The following is an 18,762-nucleotide window of genomic DNA, read 5'->3' on the forward strand; positions in this document are numbered from 1 at the left end:
CCCTTCTCCCCCCCCCCCCGGGACATTTGTTACTATTTTATTCTTGTCATTATTCTGGTTTGTATGAGATGTTACAAAATACAATAAAATATATTTTCCCCCGAAAGAAAGAAAGAAAGAAAGAAAGAAAGAAAGAAAGAAAGAAAGAAAGAAAGAAAGAAAGAAAGAAAGAAAGAAAGAAAGAAAGAAAGAAAGAAAGAAAGAAAGAAAGAAAGAAAGAGTTCACAGTGGAAATTTCAGCCCACCTTTATCTGATACCGTGCAAGGGATAAACTAGATGAGACAGTAAAACATGAAAGCAACCCAGAAGTGAGAGGAAGAATCAGGCCAGGACTGTGGCACTAAAGAAAGGGTTAACATTTGCCCCTTCCACTATTTTCCCAACACACACACAATTGTTTTTCAGCCCACAGGCAAAAAAAATGCAAGTACCATAACGATACTTGCATAATGTCTTCCACAGAGCAAGTAGTTTCTGGAAGAAGCATGAGAGGAATTTAGCTCACTCCTGAGGGCCACAGCCCTAGGGGCTGATTTCATCTTTTTTTAAAAGTGTGTGTGTGTGTGTGTGTGTGTGTGTGAGTGAGTGAATGAGAGAGAGAGAGAGAGAGAGAGAGAGAGAGAGAGAGAGAGAGAGAGAGAGTGATCTGATCACGGATCTCTCACTGTCCCATCTAATTTTATTCTGACACTGCGGCATACTCTGGGTTTTTTTTTTAGTGGATTTTCACCCTTCATTTCAACTTCTGGGTAAACAATTCCCCTCTTTTATTTTCGATTTAACCTACAGAAACTCAGGAAAGGGTAATTACTGCACTCACTAATGAAATGTTTCCAACATTCATTAAGCAGATGTGCTAAATGCTACTTAAGCTACTAAACACAGGGAAGGGAAACTTTTAAATGATTGTGGGTGGGGGGGAGAGAAAAAGAAACCCTCTGCATCAGGGCAGAGAAAACACCATAAACAGAAAACCAAAGGATTTAATTTTGTTTGCTTAAAATTATTTGCATAAGCATCTGTTCTAAATTCTAAAGGACCGTCATTCTTGTTGCTTTCAATATTTTAAAATATACACACTAATGGTGCAACACTATAATTAAAGACCGGCTACAGCATTCAATGCCAAATATGAAATACACCCCAGCAGAACAACTCAATATATTCTGTTCTGGAGAGTGTGGGTATATCCCAGGTGTGGGAAACCTTTGGCCCTCCAGATGTTGCTAAACTACAGCTCTCATCATCTTTGGCCTGATGGAAGTGGCCCAAAGGTTCTCCACACCTGGGATATCCCCTCTCTGTGTGTCTTTGTTTCTGTCCCTTCTATGTATCTGCTGTCTAGACTGCATCTCTTAAGTTTCCAACAGATTGTCTCCAGAGAGTGCCCATCACTGTATACATGATTCCTAGCAGGCAGCCTTTAGGAATGATAATGACCAATGTATTTACATATGGAGAGTCTTCTGGTTGAGGTCTGGTCTGATCACCTGAAGAGGGGTTTTTTTAAATCAGACTGAAGGCTACAGGTTGCTTACCAAAGCTCTACAAAGTGTGATAGCATATTTGGACCTGGCTATGATGGCAAACGAGCAGTGGCCACTCTCCTCTAGATACTCACAAATTAGTTGTATTATCAATATTAGATGCATAGTTACTTTCTTTGTATCTTCCCAGAAAGTAGTATCTTTTCCCTACTTTAAAATTATTTTGTCCTGTACAATTCCATAGGAAACATTCTCTGTAATAATGTTTCAGAACTGACAATTGGATATGTGCACATATAGCGCTCATCCAGACGACTGTAAAATGTGTGACATGATCGCTTTGTGTTTTCATTATTTTTCGGTTGTCCATATGACGCCGCATGCTTTTGCGCATTTTTGCACGGTTAAATCCGCTCCTGCAATACCGCAAATCATGCGATTTGCTTTTTTAAACCGGAAATCATCCGCCATACCTTCAGGCGCTCAGATGCAATACCGCGGACTTTACAGCTGTGGGCATTTGATGGGCAGTTCTTGGGCGGTTCACCATATCCCTTCCCTCATTCTCAGCCAATCATGTATTTCCACTGTTGCGCATGTGCGCAAATGTCCGGGGAAAGCCTGGAAAAAAGGAACCTATCAGAGCAATGGTGTGGTGTTGGGCCCCCCCCCCTGCAACTTCTACTGTGCAGATGCAAAAAAGCGCATTTGCACAGAAGCAGCAACAGCGGTAAATTTTTAGCCAGCCTGCAAACTGGGCAGCCGCTCAGGGTGAGATCTGCAATTATGGTTGCTTGTAAACTTTTTCAAGGGAGAAAATATTTATCTTTGCCTAACCTCCACCTCCTACCCCTCACCCCCCCCTGCATCAAATGCCCTTCTTGAACCTATTGGTCTTTGCTTCCAGGCATCCAGAGTCGAGGGAGAGGGGGGGAGAAGAGAAATAGAGGCTTTCCTCTTGGATTACAGACACTCAGGGACCCTTAGTCAATTTCGCTTTCCTGCCTGCAAGGCTACTCTCTTTGAGTCTTGTCAATTTCAACCACAGCCTGCAGGTTCTCTGTAGCCGGGCTGAGCTGAAAAGCATACAGTCCCTTTTGCGAAATATCACAAATACAAGCAAAAAACCCACAGGAATTATTGGCATATAAGTGGTTTGCTAGAGCGTCTCAGCCACCCACAACCATAGAGACTGGTGGTCTACCTTCCTAGACATGACACATCATTACTTGCTGTTCTGGAGAAATAAGTGGAATTGCAATCGTGTGTATCTCCAGAAATGTTAAAGGTAGAAAATCATACAGTCGGTTTTGCGAAATATCGCAAATACAAACAAACAAAAATACAGGAATTATAGGCATATAAGTGGTTTGCATGTTTTTTTTTTATCAGAGAGAACACTGCAAAGCCTGTGTTGGTCGCTTCAGCGAAGATTGACACAGCAGCACACTGGGCTGTTTGCCTGCATTCTCTGCCCGAGCCAAGAGCGGCCACCCGTGGGGGGGGGGCTGTTTGCTTCCCTCAGGGGCAGCATTCCTGCCGCCAAGCCGCATAACAGTCTGGGGCTGAACTCTGCAGTGAATGAGCCCAAGGGTTATGGGGGGATTCGACCGGCGATTACAAGCGCTGATCCCTTGCACTGCCCACAATCCCTCTGGATGGTCAGGGGCACCTGGAGACACACACTCCGGCCAGCGCTGCTCCAGAGTGGTGAGCGACAAGGAACTCCATTACAGCCACTACTACCAAACCATCAGGAAATTAAAACTTTCGCGCTCGTACGTTCAAGTGCATGTGCCTTGTTGTGCTTTGTTGCAAAGGGGGAGAGGAGCATACGTCATATTTTTGCGGACCAATTGGCTGATAGGGGGAGTGTTATGGATGGAGCTGGGAAAAAGCGAGAAGTACGGGTCCTCTTGCTGCATGTGTGGGTGCAAAAAAAGCGGGCTTTTTTATTGGGAAAGAGCGAACAAACAGGCAAAGTGAGGACTGTCAGATGACGAACCGGATATGGAAAACGTGGATTATCCCGCTCCGTTTGGATGAGCCCATATTTTAAGACCACCATACATACAACAGGAGAAGGGCCATAGCTCAGTGGTAGATTATCTGCTTTGCATGCAGAAGATCCCAGATTCAATCCTCGACATCTCCAGGTAGGGCTGGGAGAGCCACCTGCTGAGCCACTGCTAGTCAGTGTAGAAATATTGAGATAGATGGACCAAATGGGCTGATTGAGTATAAGGCAGACTTTTATCTTCCTAAAAGACAATTTCAGTATGCTAAATGCCAATCAGAACACATACCCTCAGCATGAGACAAAACAGCTGATTTTTTTTCAGTGCTGCATTTTAAAGATCTCCAATCTGGTGCTGGAGATGTGAAGTAGCTTCTGCTTCTATCTCTCAGGCACAGTCACTGTAGTGACAGCAGGGTGTGAAATCATTTCCTATTCTTTTTATTATGGACCACTGTAAGTACATCCTTGCCTTTTGAATTATGTGATCTACCATATCAGAGACACTGTGGAACTGCAGCAGGAGGACAGAAAAAGAACAAATAAATACTTATAGTTCCCAGCTTAACCACTCAAATATATCACCAATGAACTGCAACCTAACCTGGATTCTCTCACATGGGCTGTGGCAGGGGCTCATTTTTATTATTCCATAATTGTATTACCACAAGTATAATCTCTACCACTTATACCTCATAAAACGAAGGTACCTGCTTGTCTCATCCATTTAACTTCCACTGCCACACCTGAATTCTAAATATCCTTTTATTCACATACAACAGCTTTTATTCACACACAACAGCTGAGTTTAGGTACAGGACAAACAGACCAGGAGATTTAAATTCTAAATTTCATCAAATATATTATTTATTAAAGCTTTATTTATAATATCATATAATAGGATTATTTGCAAGTTAGAGGTGTACACAGCCCTGAGAGCTTGTTGCTATAGGGCAGTTTAGAAGTGTAATTAAATAAATAAATAAATAAATGACACTTTGTTTGATATTATATATAAAAAGATAAAGTTAATTTAAATAGGTATCTATTTCCTTGCACTTCTTGTCTTCCTAGTCTATTGCTCTTATGTTGTCCTCTCCAATTAACTCACAGGCTTTACAGAGGACTTAACCTGAAGTCTTTCCTCTGGTCAGAGTTCTCTCCCCCACCACCCATGCCCATTACAGGCTTCACAAAGGATTTTGTGAAGGAATCCCTCATATTTAGGGATTCACAGCTTCTTGTGGACAATCTCACTGACTGTCTCACTTCAGCTCTTCTGGAATGGTGCTGGAGTTTTTCTCTTCCTGCAGACTCTCAGCTTCACCCTTAAGTGATTTCAGCCTAGGAGCCCAACTTCTTCCCTGAACTCTGTTCTTAACCCAGTTCTGGTTCCAGCTGCTTCCTCTCCTCAGGCTTCCTTCAACCTCTCTGCAATTTCTTCATCAATCTCACTCCGTCTTCCTAGCTGACTCCAACTCCCTCCTCACCAGTGCTCCTCACACTTCAGTCAGAAATCATCGCCCAATCAAAATGGTCTCCCTTAACAATCTGACATTCCATTGGTCTTTAACTAAGGACCAATGAATTCAAACAGAATGTCCAAAAAAGGAATAATCATAACTTAACCTTTTTGATTCCAATGACCCATACAAACACAGCAGAGCTTGGAAAAGTTACTTTTTTGAACTACAACTCCCATCAGCCCAATCCAGTGGCCGTGATGTCTGGGGCTGATGGGAGTTGTAGTTCAAAAAAGTAACTTTTCCAAGCTCTGACACTAGTCTCTAATGCCAACTGCCATAACAGAAAATATCACAGGGCACATAGTTGTCTCTTTAATAACTGCATCAGCTTAGCTGTTTTTTGGCAAATTCCCAACTGAAGAACCCCTATACATTGTATCTTGCATGCCCGTTATAAGTAACCTGCCCATCTTTTACCCCTCAGATAGTTGACTTTTCCAAAGATCAAGCTTCAACTCTTCTCCCCAATATACTAAGCTTCTTGCAGATAGGGCTTTTCTTGAACACAGAGAGATTCAGGCTAGGGATATGCAACTGCCTAATGAAGTGGTACAATAAGATACATAACACACATTGCTATACATAAAGATAAGTCTTAGGACCTTATAAGGCCAAAGCAAGCAATATATTTTGAAATATATTTATATACCAGATTGATATACTTTACTTATAGGGAGAAGACCTTCGAGAGTGTGGGCAACACCACAGGAAAGGCCCTGGTTGTTACCAGATGGGCATCTGCAGGCTGTGGCACAACTGTGAGTCTTTAATATTGACACGGGGTTCTATGGCATAAAGTATTCTCTAAGATAACCTGGTCCTAAGTTGTTCAGTGCCTTATACAGTAGGGCCCCGTTTTCCGGTGGCTCGCTTTTCAGCATTCTGCTAATACAGCAGCTTTCAATTAGAGTAAGGCCCCACTCATACGGCGCTTGTTCCGCTTTTACGGCGTTTTTCAGGCATCGGGCTCCAATCTATTGAATGAGTTCCACTTTTCAGTGGGTTTTGCTTTTAGGTGGGGGTCTGGAATGTAACCCGCCGTATGAGTGGGGCCCTACTGTAAATGAATTGTAAAATCTTAAACCTGGTCCAGTAGCAAACAGCCAGCCAGTGCAATGGTTACATATGTGTGGCTAGATACATCATTAAGTAACCTAACCACTGTAATCTGCATTAGCTGCAGTTCCACAAAGTAAGGGGAGCCCTACAAAGAGCACATTACAATAACTGAGTTTCAAGGTAACCAAAGCACAGGTCACTGTGGCCAGATGATCCCTGCCCAGGAACAGACATACAGTAAATGGTGCATAAGACAAACCAGTAAAAGGCACTCTTCGCCACTGTGGCCAGTTGAACCTCAAGTGTCTATGATGCAGCGAGGATTACTCCAAGACTACAAACTTGTTCCTTCAGAGGGAGTGCAACCCCATCCAGAGCAGGTCAACTGCCAAACTCCTGGACCCAGGAGACTCTCACCCAAGGACCTTCATCTTACCAAGATTAAATTTCAGTTTACTGGCACCCATCCAGCCCATCACTCCATCCAGACACTATATGAAGTGGGCTTGGAATTTCTTTAGCTCAAAGAGATATGAAAAATTGGACTGCCTTCAAGTCAATCCCGACTTATGGCAACCCTACGAAAAGGGTTTTCATGGTAAGCAGTATTCAGAGGGGGGTTACCATTGCCTCCCTCTGAGGCTGAGAGGCAGTGACTGGCCCAAGGGCACCCAGGGAGCTTCATGGCTGTGTGGGGATTCAAACCCTGGTCTCCCAGGTTGTAGTCCAACACTCTAACCACTACGCCACACTGGATATTCTCATAATACACCAACACCGAAAAAACATTTAAAACTCCAATATAAATAAGTTCTGTCTCAGTGTATGTATCTTAATTCATGCCAAGTGTGTGAAAGATAAGCATTTGTGTAATTATGTATTGTGTAATGTATTTTCCATTGGAATTTAGTTGTTTCTAGAACCAGCACTTTTAGAATTAGCTGATAGGGCTGTTGAAAATAATGAAGGGCCTTAAAGTATTTTCCCCAAGGGCAATCCAGATGGAATATTCCTCAAGAAACAAGCATACCAATTCACTACATCTGGACTGTGATGATTCCAGTGCTGATTACTGTTAGGCTGTGTAGCAGAACAGACAACCAGCATGAGTGTCATAGGGTAATTTAATGCAATGTGAGGGGAATGTGGAATGAGATATTGTGCAACCATGTTGTCCCGTCCCCCCCCCCACTTTTTGCATGTGGAATATTATTTCCATTATATGGCTCACCACTAAACTGAAAAAACAGCACTGCAGGTATCTCCTGTCTGAACACAGCATATCATTTACTGTATTACCAGGACTTTAAAGCTATGCATGTGGGTCATATTCCGCTCTTCAACAGTCTATGTCTATATTAAATCTCCTTTTAGAGATGACAATCAGATCAGTTGAATGAATCATTATTGTGGCAAAATTCTGCATCCCCATCTGCCAACCAATGAATTGAGAACTGCATCATTTATGTTAATGAAGCACTGTATTATTATGATAATGAAGTTTGATCTGCTGTGATCAATGAGCTAGGACAGCCAGTTCAACCAATGAAGCTACCATGACATTTTAAATTACCACATGACAAACATGGATTGGATCCTAGATTTGATACTGATGATCAACATTAAAAGGTTAAATGGGCTGACTTAGACCTGTTGGATATACTTCAATATTCTTCCACTGAGAAAATCAGTTCAATGGATCGACAGAAAGTTATTTTAAACATTTATGGCTATACTGACATTTAAAAGCTATAGAACAACATTGCAATAAAAATATTGACCTATTTACATTAAAATAAAGCAAAGTAACCTTTGAAAGCAATTTATCCTAAATATGTACATAAATGCTCCGCCTTAAGTTAAAAATAATGCGTATTTCTTAAAAGTCAACCAATATTTATATCAAAAGAAAAATATTACTGCAATTTCAAAACATACAAAACTTGTTGTTACATCTGAAACAACTGTAAAATATACTACACTAGAAATGTGACAAATAAATAAAATGGAAGGTTGTATATTATTTATATTGGCACTGCAAATAATTCATCAAATGTTTCAAATCAAATGTTAGTCATTTATGGTATATCTAAAAGGAAAAGGCATCCAACTTTCTTCCAGTTTCAAAAAGGTACCCTGCCTAATTGTTTAGAGGCATATCTGATTTGCTGTAGGGCAGTGGTTCTCATCCATTTGGTATGGCAACCCCCTTGCTGGATCGTCACCTTGTAATGGTGAGTGGGCTTGCGTGTTCCAATGAACCCTGTGAGCGATGCCGTCGGGAGTCATGTACTCCCAGCAGGGTCACCCATGGCAGTAAGGTCAAGGGAGAGGAACCAGACAAAGAATGATCCAAGAAAGTCCTCAACAGCAGAACAGGTGGAGTATAACAATGTGTATGTTACAACGGCTGTGAAGGCGGATGAAGGCTGCAGCAGATAAAGGACTTCCAATTGTCATGGTACCCATGACATTGGATCAAAGCCTTTTTCTGTCAAGATTGTGTATTGATCGTGGTGCACCGATCTCCCCACATAGAACAAATTCACGCACAGGTGTCTTCCATAACAAAAGTCCCATGGCGATTGGCAAATGGCGACAGGGGCAGGACTGTGAAATCCAGAAGCCCCTAGTCATGGTCTGGTACATCAGCAGTGGATACAGATTCAGACGGATCCATTGTTAAAGACTATATTTTGGAAGACAATCTTACTCGGTCATGAGTAATCACCAAAAAGAGAAGGTATGGCAACCCAGAAGTCCAAATTTATCTGGTATGGTGACATTAATTTATTGTCACATGGATTTTGGTCTGTCAGTTTTGTGCATTTAAACTGTAAGTTTGCCTATTTTTATGACATTATGAGGCAACCATACATAAGATGCATCCAAACAGAGGAAGGCAATGGTAAACCACCTCTGAGTATCTCTTACCATGAAAACCCTATGAACAGAGTATCCAAAATGCAACATGAGATAGTGCTGGAAGATGAGACCCCCAGGTCAGAAGGCACTCACCGAGCTACTGGGGAAGAACAAAGGACAAGTACGAGTAGTGCTGTGACTAATGACGCAGCTGGGTCAAACCCGAAAGGAAGCCCAGAGGCTGATCCGCACAGATGCGAAAGGAGAGTCCGGAGTTGTACGACGCACACAACAGGGACATGGAATGTGAGAAGCATGAACCAGGGAAAGTTAGAAACTGTCAAGCAAGAAATGGAACGCATCAACATTACAATACTTTGCGTGAGTGAACTAAAATGGACGGGAATGGGACATTTCCAATCAGGCAACTACAAAATATTTTATGCAGGAAATGAGAAATTAAGAAGAAATGGGGTTGCTTTAATCGTAAGAAGTGATGTAGCAAGAGCAATTAGGAGCTACAATGCAAGGTCTGAGCAAGTGATATCAATGAGATTAAACGGGAAACCTATTAACATAACCATCATCCCAGTCTATGCTCCGACGGCAAATGCAGAAGAAGAGGGATTGGAGAGATTTTATGCAGAAGTAAAGGAAGAAACTGATCACACACCAAAACAAGATGTGCTGATAATCATGGGGGATTGGAATGCAAAAGTAGGGAACAGAGAAGAATTAGGAATTGTGGGGAAATGGGGCCTAGGAGACAGAAATGAAGCAGGAGAAAGACTTATTGAATTCTGTGAAGCCATAATTTCTTTCTTGCGAACACATTTTTTGAACAACCGAAAAGACGACTGTACACGTGGACATCACCAAATGGTCAATATAGGAATCAAATTGATTATATAATTGGTAGCAGAAGGTGGAGAAGTTCCATACTTTCTGCAAAAACAAGACCAGGAGCAGACTGCGGTACAGATCATGAACTGGTCGTATCGAAAATCAGAGTAAAGCTAAAGACCAACAAAGCAATCATAACGCCAAAATACAATTTAAATAACATCCCAGAAGCATATAAAGATCAAATAAGGAACAGGTTTGAGGCTTTAAACTTAGTTGACAAAGAACCAGAAGAGCTATGGAATGAAGTCAGAGATGTTATCAGAGAAGAATGCAAAAAGACAATACTTCTAGTTAAAAAGAGAAAAAGACCTCAATGGATGACTGAAGAAACTCTTCAAAAGGTTAAAGAGAGAAGGAAAGCAAAAGCAAAAGGAGATAGAAACACGGTCAGAACTCTAAACGCAACTATACAGCGACTAGTACGTAGGGACAAAAATCTATTACAATAGTTACTGTATAGAAATAGAAGAGGACAACAAAAAGGGTAGAACAAGAGCCCTATTCCAAAAGATTAGAGAAATGAAAGGGAAATTTAAACCACGAGTAGGGATGTTGAATAATCAACAGGGGAACACACTGACTGACCGAGATGAAATAAAAGGAAGATGGAAGCAATACACTGAAGAACTCTATAAAAGAGATGCAAGGATGACAGATTCATTCACGGAGGAACCATATGATGAAGAACCAGAAATTTTAGAATGTGAGGTGAAGGCTGCTCCTAAAATACTTGGAAGAAACAAATCACCAGGAACAGATGGCATACCAATAGAGTTGCTACAAGCTACTGAGACTGAATCAGTCCAAATTTTGACTAAAATCTGTCAAGAAATATGGAAAACTAAACAATGGCCCACAGACTGGAAGCGTTCAATATATATCCCACTTCCAAAGAAAGGGGATCCCAGGGAATGCAGTAATTATCGAACTATTGCCTTAATATCCCATGCAAGTAAAGTAATGCTCAAGATTCTACAACAAAGGCTCTTGCCATATATGGAGCAAGAAATGCCAGACATCCAAGCTGGATTTAGAAAGGGAAGAGGCACCAGAGACTATATCACAAACATACGTTGGATAATGGAACGGACCAAGGAATTTCAGAAGAAAATCACCCTGTGCTTTATAGATTACAGCAAAGCCTTTGACCGTGTAGATCATGAAAAACTATGGAATGCTTTAAAAGAAATGGGGGTGCCACAGCACAGAGCTTGGAAAAGTTACTTTTTTGAACTACAACTCCCATCAGCCCCTACCAGCATGGCCACTGGATTGGGCTGATGGGAGTTGTAGTTCAAAAAAGTAACTTTTCCAAACTCTGCCACAGCATCTGATTGTCCTGATGTGCAACCTATACACTGGACAAGAGGCTACTGTAAGGACAGAATATGGAGAAACCGATTGGTTCCCCATTGGAAAGGGTGTGAGACAGGGGTGTATTTTATCACCCTATTTATTTAATCTATACGCAGAGCATATCATACGGAAAGCAGGATTGGACCAAGAAGAAGGAGGTGTGAAAATTGGAGGGAGAAATATCAATAATTTAAGATATGCAGACGATACCATACTACTAGCAGAAACCAGTAATGATTTGAAACGAATGCTGATGAAAGTTAAAGAGGAAAGCACAAAAGCAGGACTATAGCTGAACGTCAAAAACACTAAAGTAATGACAACAGAAGATTTATGCAACTGTACAGTTGACAATGAGGACATTAAACTTGTCAAGGATTATCAATATCTTGGCACAATCATTAACCAAACGGAGACAATAGTCAAGAAATCAGAAGACGTTTAGGACTGGGGAGGGCAGCTGTGAGAGAACTAGAAAAGGTCCTCAGATGTAAAGATGTATCACTGAACACTAAAGTCAGGATCATTCAGACCATGGTATTTCCGATCTCTATGTATGCATGTGAAAGTTGGACAGTGAAAAAAGCTGATAAGAGAAAAATCAACACATTTGAAATGTGGTGTTGGAGAAGAGCTTTGCGGATACCATGGACTGTGAAAAAGACAAATAATTGGGTGTTAGAACAAATTAAACCAGAACTATCACTAGAAGCTAAAATGATGAAACTGAGGTTATCATACTTTGGACACATCATGAGAAGACATGATTCATTAGAAAAGATAATAATGCTGGGAAAAACAGAAGGAAGTAGAAAAAGAGGAAGGCCAACCAAGAGATGGATTGATTCCATAAAGGAAGCCACAGACCTGAACTTACAAGATCTGAACAGGGTGGTTCATGACAGATGCTCTTGGAGGTCACTGATTCATAGGGTCGCCATAAGTCGTAGTCGACTTGGAGGCACATAACAACAACAACATGAGGCAACCAAACAAAAATTTACTTATCACCCCTATTAATGTGGACTTTGTAAAAATATTTATAGTACTTACAAAGTTATTCATTTTTTATGGGAACGTAAGAACATCAATAACGTGATTGCTTCATAAGTTATAAAAATGTATTCTAAAAACTTAAGGTTATACAGGCAATGATAGATGTAATGAACTATGAATAATTTTATTCACAATAAAGCCCAATTTGACATGTATCAGTGGGATGGTTGAGCTTGCATTTTGCCAATGAGTATGTCAATATGAGGTTTGATGGTTGTCAGATATAGTCTCAAATCATTAGATACATAGACTCCACTCCACCAATTCTCCACTGCAAGGTGACACTGGGTGAGGCTATTTGCAGGGGAGACGTTATGGATAAGAGGGAGGAAGTCTTTCCCCCAATTTCCCTTTCCAGATGCAAGTTCCAACTGGAATTTGTGTAAACTGAATTTCTTCCTATGTAGAACTGTTGCAGGCTGTTCTTCTAATGGCAGAAAAATGGGATGTTAGCTACTTCCCAACTGTCCTGTTGTCTTTTATTTTTGCCCCCATTTGTCCTTTTATTTACTTTTCCCAGTTTCATAATATGCAATAATCATATATAAACATGTAGTGGAATTAAATTATATCCCATGTTTTCCTCTTCCAAGAGTTTATTGTTGGTACAATATCTGCTTTCCACGTTTTTGCTATTAAAACCCACAGTTATCAACATATGAGAGACTATGTGAAATATGTTCACATAAACACACACCAAGATTAAAAATTCACTAAGAGAATTGAAATTAACTTAGCAAAAAAGAGAAGCAAGGCCTGTCACTGGGGGCCATGAGTTTGCCAGCAACATGTAGCTCAGAGAAAACTTTTTGGAAAACAAGTGTAGCAGATAAACAATATTTTAGGGAAAGAAATAAACAATTTCAATTAAAAGTTCAACAAGACTGGCCACCAGGTTAATAGTTTTCAGACAGTCTGTTTAGACATTAACTTAATAATGGGTTAGAAACATAAAACATTTAGACAAGCAGATTCCTACTAGTAGAACCTGCTGAAGAGTGTATGCCCACATTTTGCTGATAAAAACAAACATTTTTAACACTGAAATGTTCTGCAATTCATGAGCAATCAGGACATCATTTGTAATTTATTATGGTTCAGCATTTAAGCACATTGATAACAGTAGTTATAAGCAACAAAAATATGCTTCTTACCATAGTGAGGAATAATTGCCCAGGCCATGGCGGATGCATAGATACCCCCAATCATCCAAAACATGCAAAGCCAACTTAAGTGTTCTCCACGTTTTTCTCGAGCAAGCACTTCGGCAAAATAGGAAAACACAACTGGAACAGCTCCTCCAATCCTAATTGAAGACATAAAGTATAAATTAAAGGCAACAGCAATAGAAGCCATGAATAAGCACTGTATTTCTTAACTTCCCTGTGCCTTTAACTAATGGTATGCCAAATAACTATTTAAATACGCTAGGCATGTTTATACTTAACACTAAGCCAAAGTTTGTTTAGCCAAGTGTGGTTTGTTTCAGTATTTAAACCCAGCCGAGCAAACTAACCACTATTTGTTTTCTAGCAACAAACCACAAAGTGAAGCCATGGTTTGTTTTTGGCTTATAAACCATGGCTTGTTTTGACTATTATTATTATTATTTAAATTTATTAGTTGCTTTTCTTCACAAAAGTGAAACCAAAGTGACTTACAATCAATAAAAAGATTACAACCAATAATAAAAAACCTAAAACAAATAAAAAGTAAGAAAAACCATAGCTCCTAAGTTTAAAAGGTGGGCTCCTACTGGACGAAGGGCGGGATATAAATCTAACAAACAAACAAGCAAACAAATAACCCATCTGCTAAGAGAGGCTACAACATCAAAAGCCCTCCAAAAACCCTCCAAACTTAAGAGGGAGAAATGTGTTTGTCTAAAATAGGTAATAATGGTGCCAGGTATGCCTCCCTGGGGAAAGCAGGGGGCCACCACTGAGAAGACTCATTCTCATATCACCACCCTTTGTTCCCTTTCAGAGTGAGAACAAAGAAGGGCTTCAGGTGCCAAATGAAAGGGTCTGGGTTGATTCATATGCGGAGAGGTGGTCCTTGAAGTATTGGTGTCGTGAGCTGTGTAAGGCTTTATAAGTCAAAACCAGCACTTTGAGCCCGGAAACTAACTGGTAGCCAGTAGTTATGCCAGATTTGGTGTTATGTGCTCAAACCATCTTGTCCCAATGAGCAATCTGGCTGCTGAATTCTGCACCAGCTGCAGTTTCCAAACTGTCTTCAAAAGCAGCTCCATGTATAATGCATTGCAGTAATCTGGCCTAGAGGTTATCAGAGGGTAGACAACAGCAGTCAGGGTATCCCTGTCCAGATAGTGTAGTAACTGGGTGACCAGCCAAAGCTGATGGAAGGCACTCCTCACCACCCAAGGCCACTTGAGCCTCAAGCTACAGTAATAGATCCAAAGGTACCCCCAAGCTACGCACCTGTTCCTTCAGAGGGAGTGTAACCCCATCAAGAGCAGGCCACATCCCCTCTAGCTGGTCTAGGGAACCACCCACTAACAACACCTCAGTCTTGTCTGGACTGAGCTTCAGTTTACTGACTTTCATCTAGTCCATTACCAAGGCAAGACACTGGTCTAGCACATTCACTGCCACACTTGGAGATATAAAGAAGAGATAGAGTTGTGTGTTATCAGCATGTTGCTGACAGCATACTCCAAATCTCCGGATGATACCACTCATTGGTTTCATGTAGATGTTGAATAACATACGGGATAAGATCACACCCCGTGAAACCCAACACTGAAGGTTCCAAGGGACTGAGCAATACTCCCCAAGCACCACCCTCTGAGAGTGACATCCAAGTAGGACAGACCAACTGCAAAGCAGTGCCATCCATCCCCAACTCAAACAGCTGTGCCAGAAGAATCCCATAGCTGATGGTATTGAAAGCCACTGAGAAATCAAGGAGGATTAATAGGGACACACTCCTCCTATCTCTCTCCTGACACAGGTCATCATACAGGCAAATAAATTTCATATAACATCTAAGAATTATTTGACTAAAACTTTCATTAGAAATTATATTGTAAAATATAATACTGCTGAACATTAACCAAGTACAGTTTCAAAATTTAATTTGGCAGACTCGTAATGCTTGTGTCACTTCAAGACAAGTATTATGACCCTTAAAGTTTTTCTCTGGCTCAGAGTTCAATGTGAGCTGGAGAAGACCTTGAATAGTGTTGACCCCTTAGTTGTTATACATTTTGGGGTTTTCTTAGTCCTGGTATACTGAATTTAAATACAGAAGGCAATGAAGTATCAGCTATTTAATCATTATCTCGTAATGAACATCATGCAAAACTGTGGAAATGTTGAAAGATAAATATAATACATAGTACTGTTTCTCACATCATTTAAGTGCTCCCCCACCCCAGAAGTGCAATGCAGTTGGCGCCTGGCCACTTTTATTCATCACTGTTAGCCATTTCTGTCATAAATACCCAAGAACTGAGAAGCAGCTCCCATTTTGCATGAGCTGTTCTTCACATCTAAAATTAGGCCTCTGATTACCATAAGCTTCTGAATCCTGATGTCAGCAGTGACCACAATGCTTAAAAAGACATGTGGGACAATAGAGTCAGGAATGGAATTATTTTAAACATTTACCTCTGTATATCTGAGAAGCTTTTGCTATTTTCTATTTTAGTATTTAGTATTTTTCATACACACTTCATTTGATCAAATGATTACTCCAGATTCATTATAGAAATGACAATGCAGGGTCATCTGACGTAATGCTCCCTAGATTTGTTGGAATAACACTCCTGCCATCCCTGACATTGCTATTTTTACATCCACACCCACACCAAACATTTCAAGCACATGGCTTCCCCCAACGAATTCTGGGGTCTGTAGTTTACTCCTCAAAGAGCTACAATTCTCAGCACCTTCAACAAACTACAGTTCCCAGCATTCTTTGGGTGAAGCCATGTATTTTAAATCTATGGTGTTGTATGCTATTTAGTTTTAAGTTGTTTTTAGTGTTTTCGTTTGCTGCCCTGGTCTCCTTCTGGGAGGAGGGGCAGGATATAATTTTAAATAAAAATAACAACAATACAAATAATGGTGTGGATATGACTGTCGTTTGTACATTGCTTTGACATACATGCAGAAGGCAATTCATAACTTCATAAATAAATAATAAAATTAACAATGCTAGCTGGGGCTAATGGGAGCTGGAGTCCAATAAGACCTGGAGGGTACCACAGTAGTTACTTCTGAATAACGTATTGGGCAATGGTGTTTTCCCGTTGAAAATCCACTCCACCAGCAGCTATTTGCAGCACCTTTAAAGGCAAATAGCAAGTTAAGGGGGGCAGTTTTCAGTAGCAAATGGCACAGGGGAAATGGTTAATCCTCCTTTCCCTGCAGCCTGAATCTGATTGGGCCCAACAGAGTTATATTAAAAAGAAAAAAAATAGGGACAGACTGTCATGTTTAATGTCACAGTTCATTTGAACCATAGGTATCATGGTGCAGGTCATTTGTAGCTGAAAACGTATCAGAGTTTACCCTAGCTCTGCTGTGACTAACGTTGGATCCCTATTCTGATACAAAAGGGACAGGTCCTCTTGCACTGTTACTGAGATCCTGGCTGCTCCATCCTTTGAGAATCTACTCCTGCACAATTCTATACAAGTGACTTGTTCACATCTTTTGTCACTGGACAAATGGGGACAATTTTAATATGCCTGCCCTGCAAAAAGCACTGTGCGGTCAACACCCAGAAATGGCGACACACTCTTCTTTAGATTATAACACATATCCCTGTTTCTCTATCAGAGGGGTCAGGGTTAGTGTAACAAAATGACTTTGAGAAGCAAAGGATTCTGCCAAGGATTGGTGAACACAATGGCACACACATTTTCTGAATTCTTATTGCCTCCAAAATTCCTCTCAGCAGTTCCCTCCACCCTAGTGCCAGAAAGATTATATTTTCTGTTCCCTTCCTTTCAGGTTCAGGTTGTTATCCAGACAAACCAATTCATTTGTACATGATGTATCATTTATCCCCTTTCCAGTCTCCACAGGCATCACCAACATGCAGCTAAAACAGCAGGTACAAATAACATTCTTGTATCTCCTATATTCTTTCATGTCCCAATCACTCCTCTTTCTATTTAACACAAAAGCTTATATTATTAATAGTAATTGATTGATGCTGATTTGCCATACAGTATGAACCTGAAATACTGGAATATTTCTTCACACAAATAATAATTTTTCCCAGCTCAAAATTCTGCTCCAAGGCATAGCTGCCAATGATATTCGTTAAATTGTTTTGTTTATTTGCCGCCTGGGCTGCTTCGGGAGGAAGAGTGGGACATAAGTTCAATTAATGATGATGATAATAAATGTGTGTATTACAAGAGGAAACTATAATGTTTGAAAGCAGGTGCCCTTCCTAAGTTACCGTCCCTATTGAAGTTGTAACAACCACTTAAAGTCTCGCTATTACTATCCTTGAGAAATTACTCTCCTACAGTATAATACTTTCAGGTACAATGCTAGTTATCCCACACAAACCTTTAAGCAGCTGAACAAATTGAGATATCACCTTGGATAATAAAAATAGTAATTTCTGGAGAGAAAAACTTTATGTCACAAATAATCCTCTCCTCCAGAAAAACTAGATGCCACATGTTCTTGTCTTTATAAAGGGAAACAGATATGCGTTTTCTGTAGACCCCTCCTCTTAGTCACAACAGTTGCTACACAGAGAAAAAACAGGACTGCATTCATACATGCACAAAAAATGAAATCAACAAATTCTTGTGACACATGAAAGATTTGTGGCACAAGATTTTGTGGACAAGAATCCACTTCTTCAGATGCACTGGATGATGTGGACTCCAACCTATAATAGTTTTTGCCGCAGTTTATCTGTTTATCTTTTAAGGTACCACAAGACTCTGTTTTTGCTGCAATAGACTAACAGACTAATTCCAGAGGTCATTCGTCTGGAAATTGTTACAAAAAATAGTAGATCTTATGAGAACATCACTGGACAAAAGTTATTACTGCATTATGAATTTAAAATTTCATTTGTGAATCCAAATAACAGGTAAAGCTGAACACAGAGAAAATTCCCACAAAATTTTAATGCTAACCTGGCATATTCAATTGAACAGAAATTCCACATTGAGTGGGAAAGAGATCTTTATTGCAGGAAGCATATATTTATCAATGAAATTATATCTATCTCAATTAAATTAAGATAAATTACCTTCAAAATTATGTAAGAAGAATGTATCTTACACAAAATGACAATTTTTGAAAATGTAGGCATGCACATTCAGATCTTCGCTGCATTTAGTGTGTTTGTCCTAAAAGTGCTTCATTTTGGAATTAAGTAATTGTAATAATAAAAGAAATAAACATGATAAGAACTTCTGTTAAGTAAACTAGTTAAGACAGTCAATGGAATGTATTTGGCATAAGGTTCAAAAAAAAGAGAAGA

General features: G+C 40.2%; 1 protein-coding gene across 1 annotated transcript in view; it reads right to left on the reverse strand.

Moving 5' to 3' along the window:
* The window catches only part of SV2C (synaptic vesicle glycoprotein 2C), a 165,184-nt gene that overhangs the window by 57,142 nt on the left and 89,280 nt on the right, over positions 1–18,762 (reverse strand). Inside the window, exon 4 of the mRNA XM_061620461.1 lies at positions 13,428–13,579. Coding sequence (XP_061476445.1) covers positions 13,428–13,579 — 152 coding nt within the window. The remainder of the gene's footprint in view (positions 1–13,427; positions 13,580–18,762) is intronic.

The sequence above is a fragment of the Rhineura floridana genome, chromosome 1, assembly GCF_030035675.1.
Source record: "Rhineura floridana isolate rRhiFlo1 chromosome 1, rRhiFlo1.hap2, whole genome shotgun sequence".
NCBI classification, from domain to species: domain Eukaryota; kingdom Metazoa; phylum Chordata; class Lepidosauria; order Squamata; family Rhineuridae; genus Rhineura; species Rhineura floridana.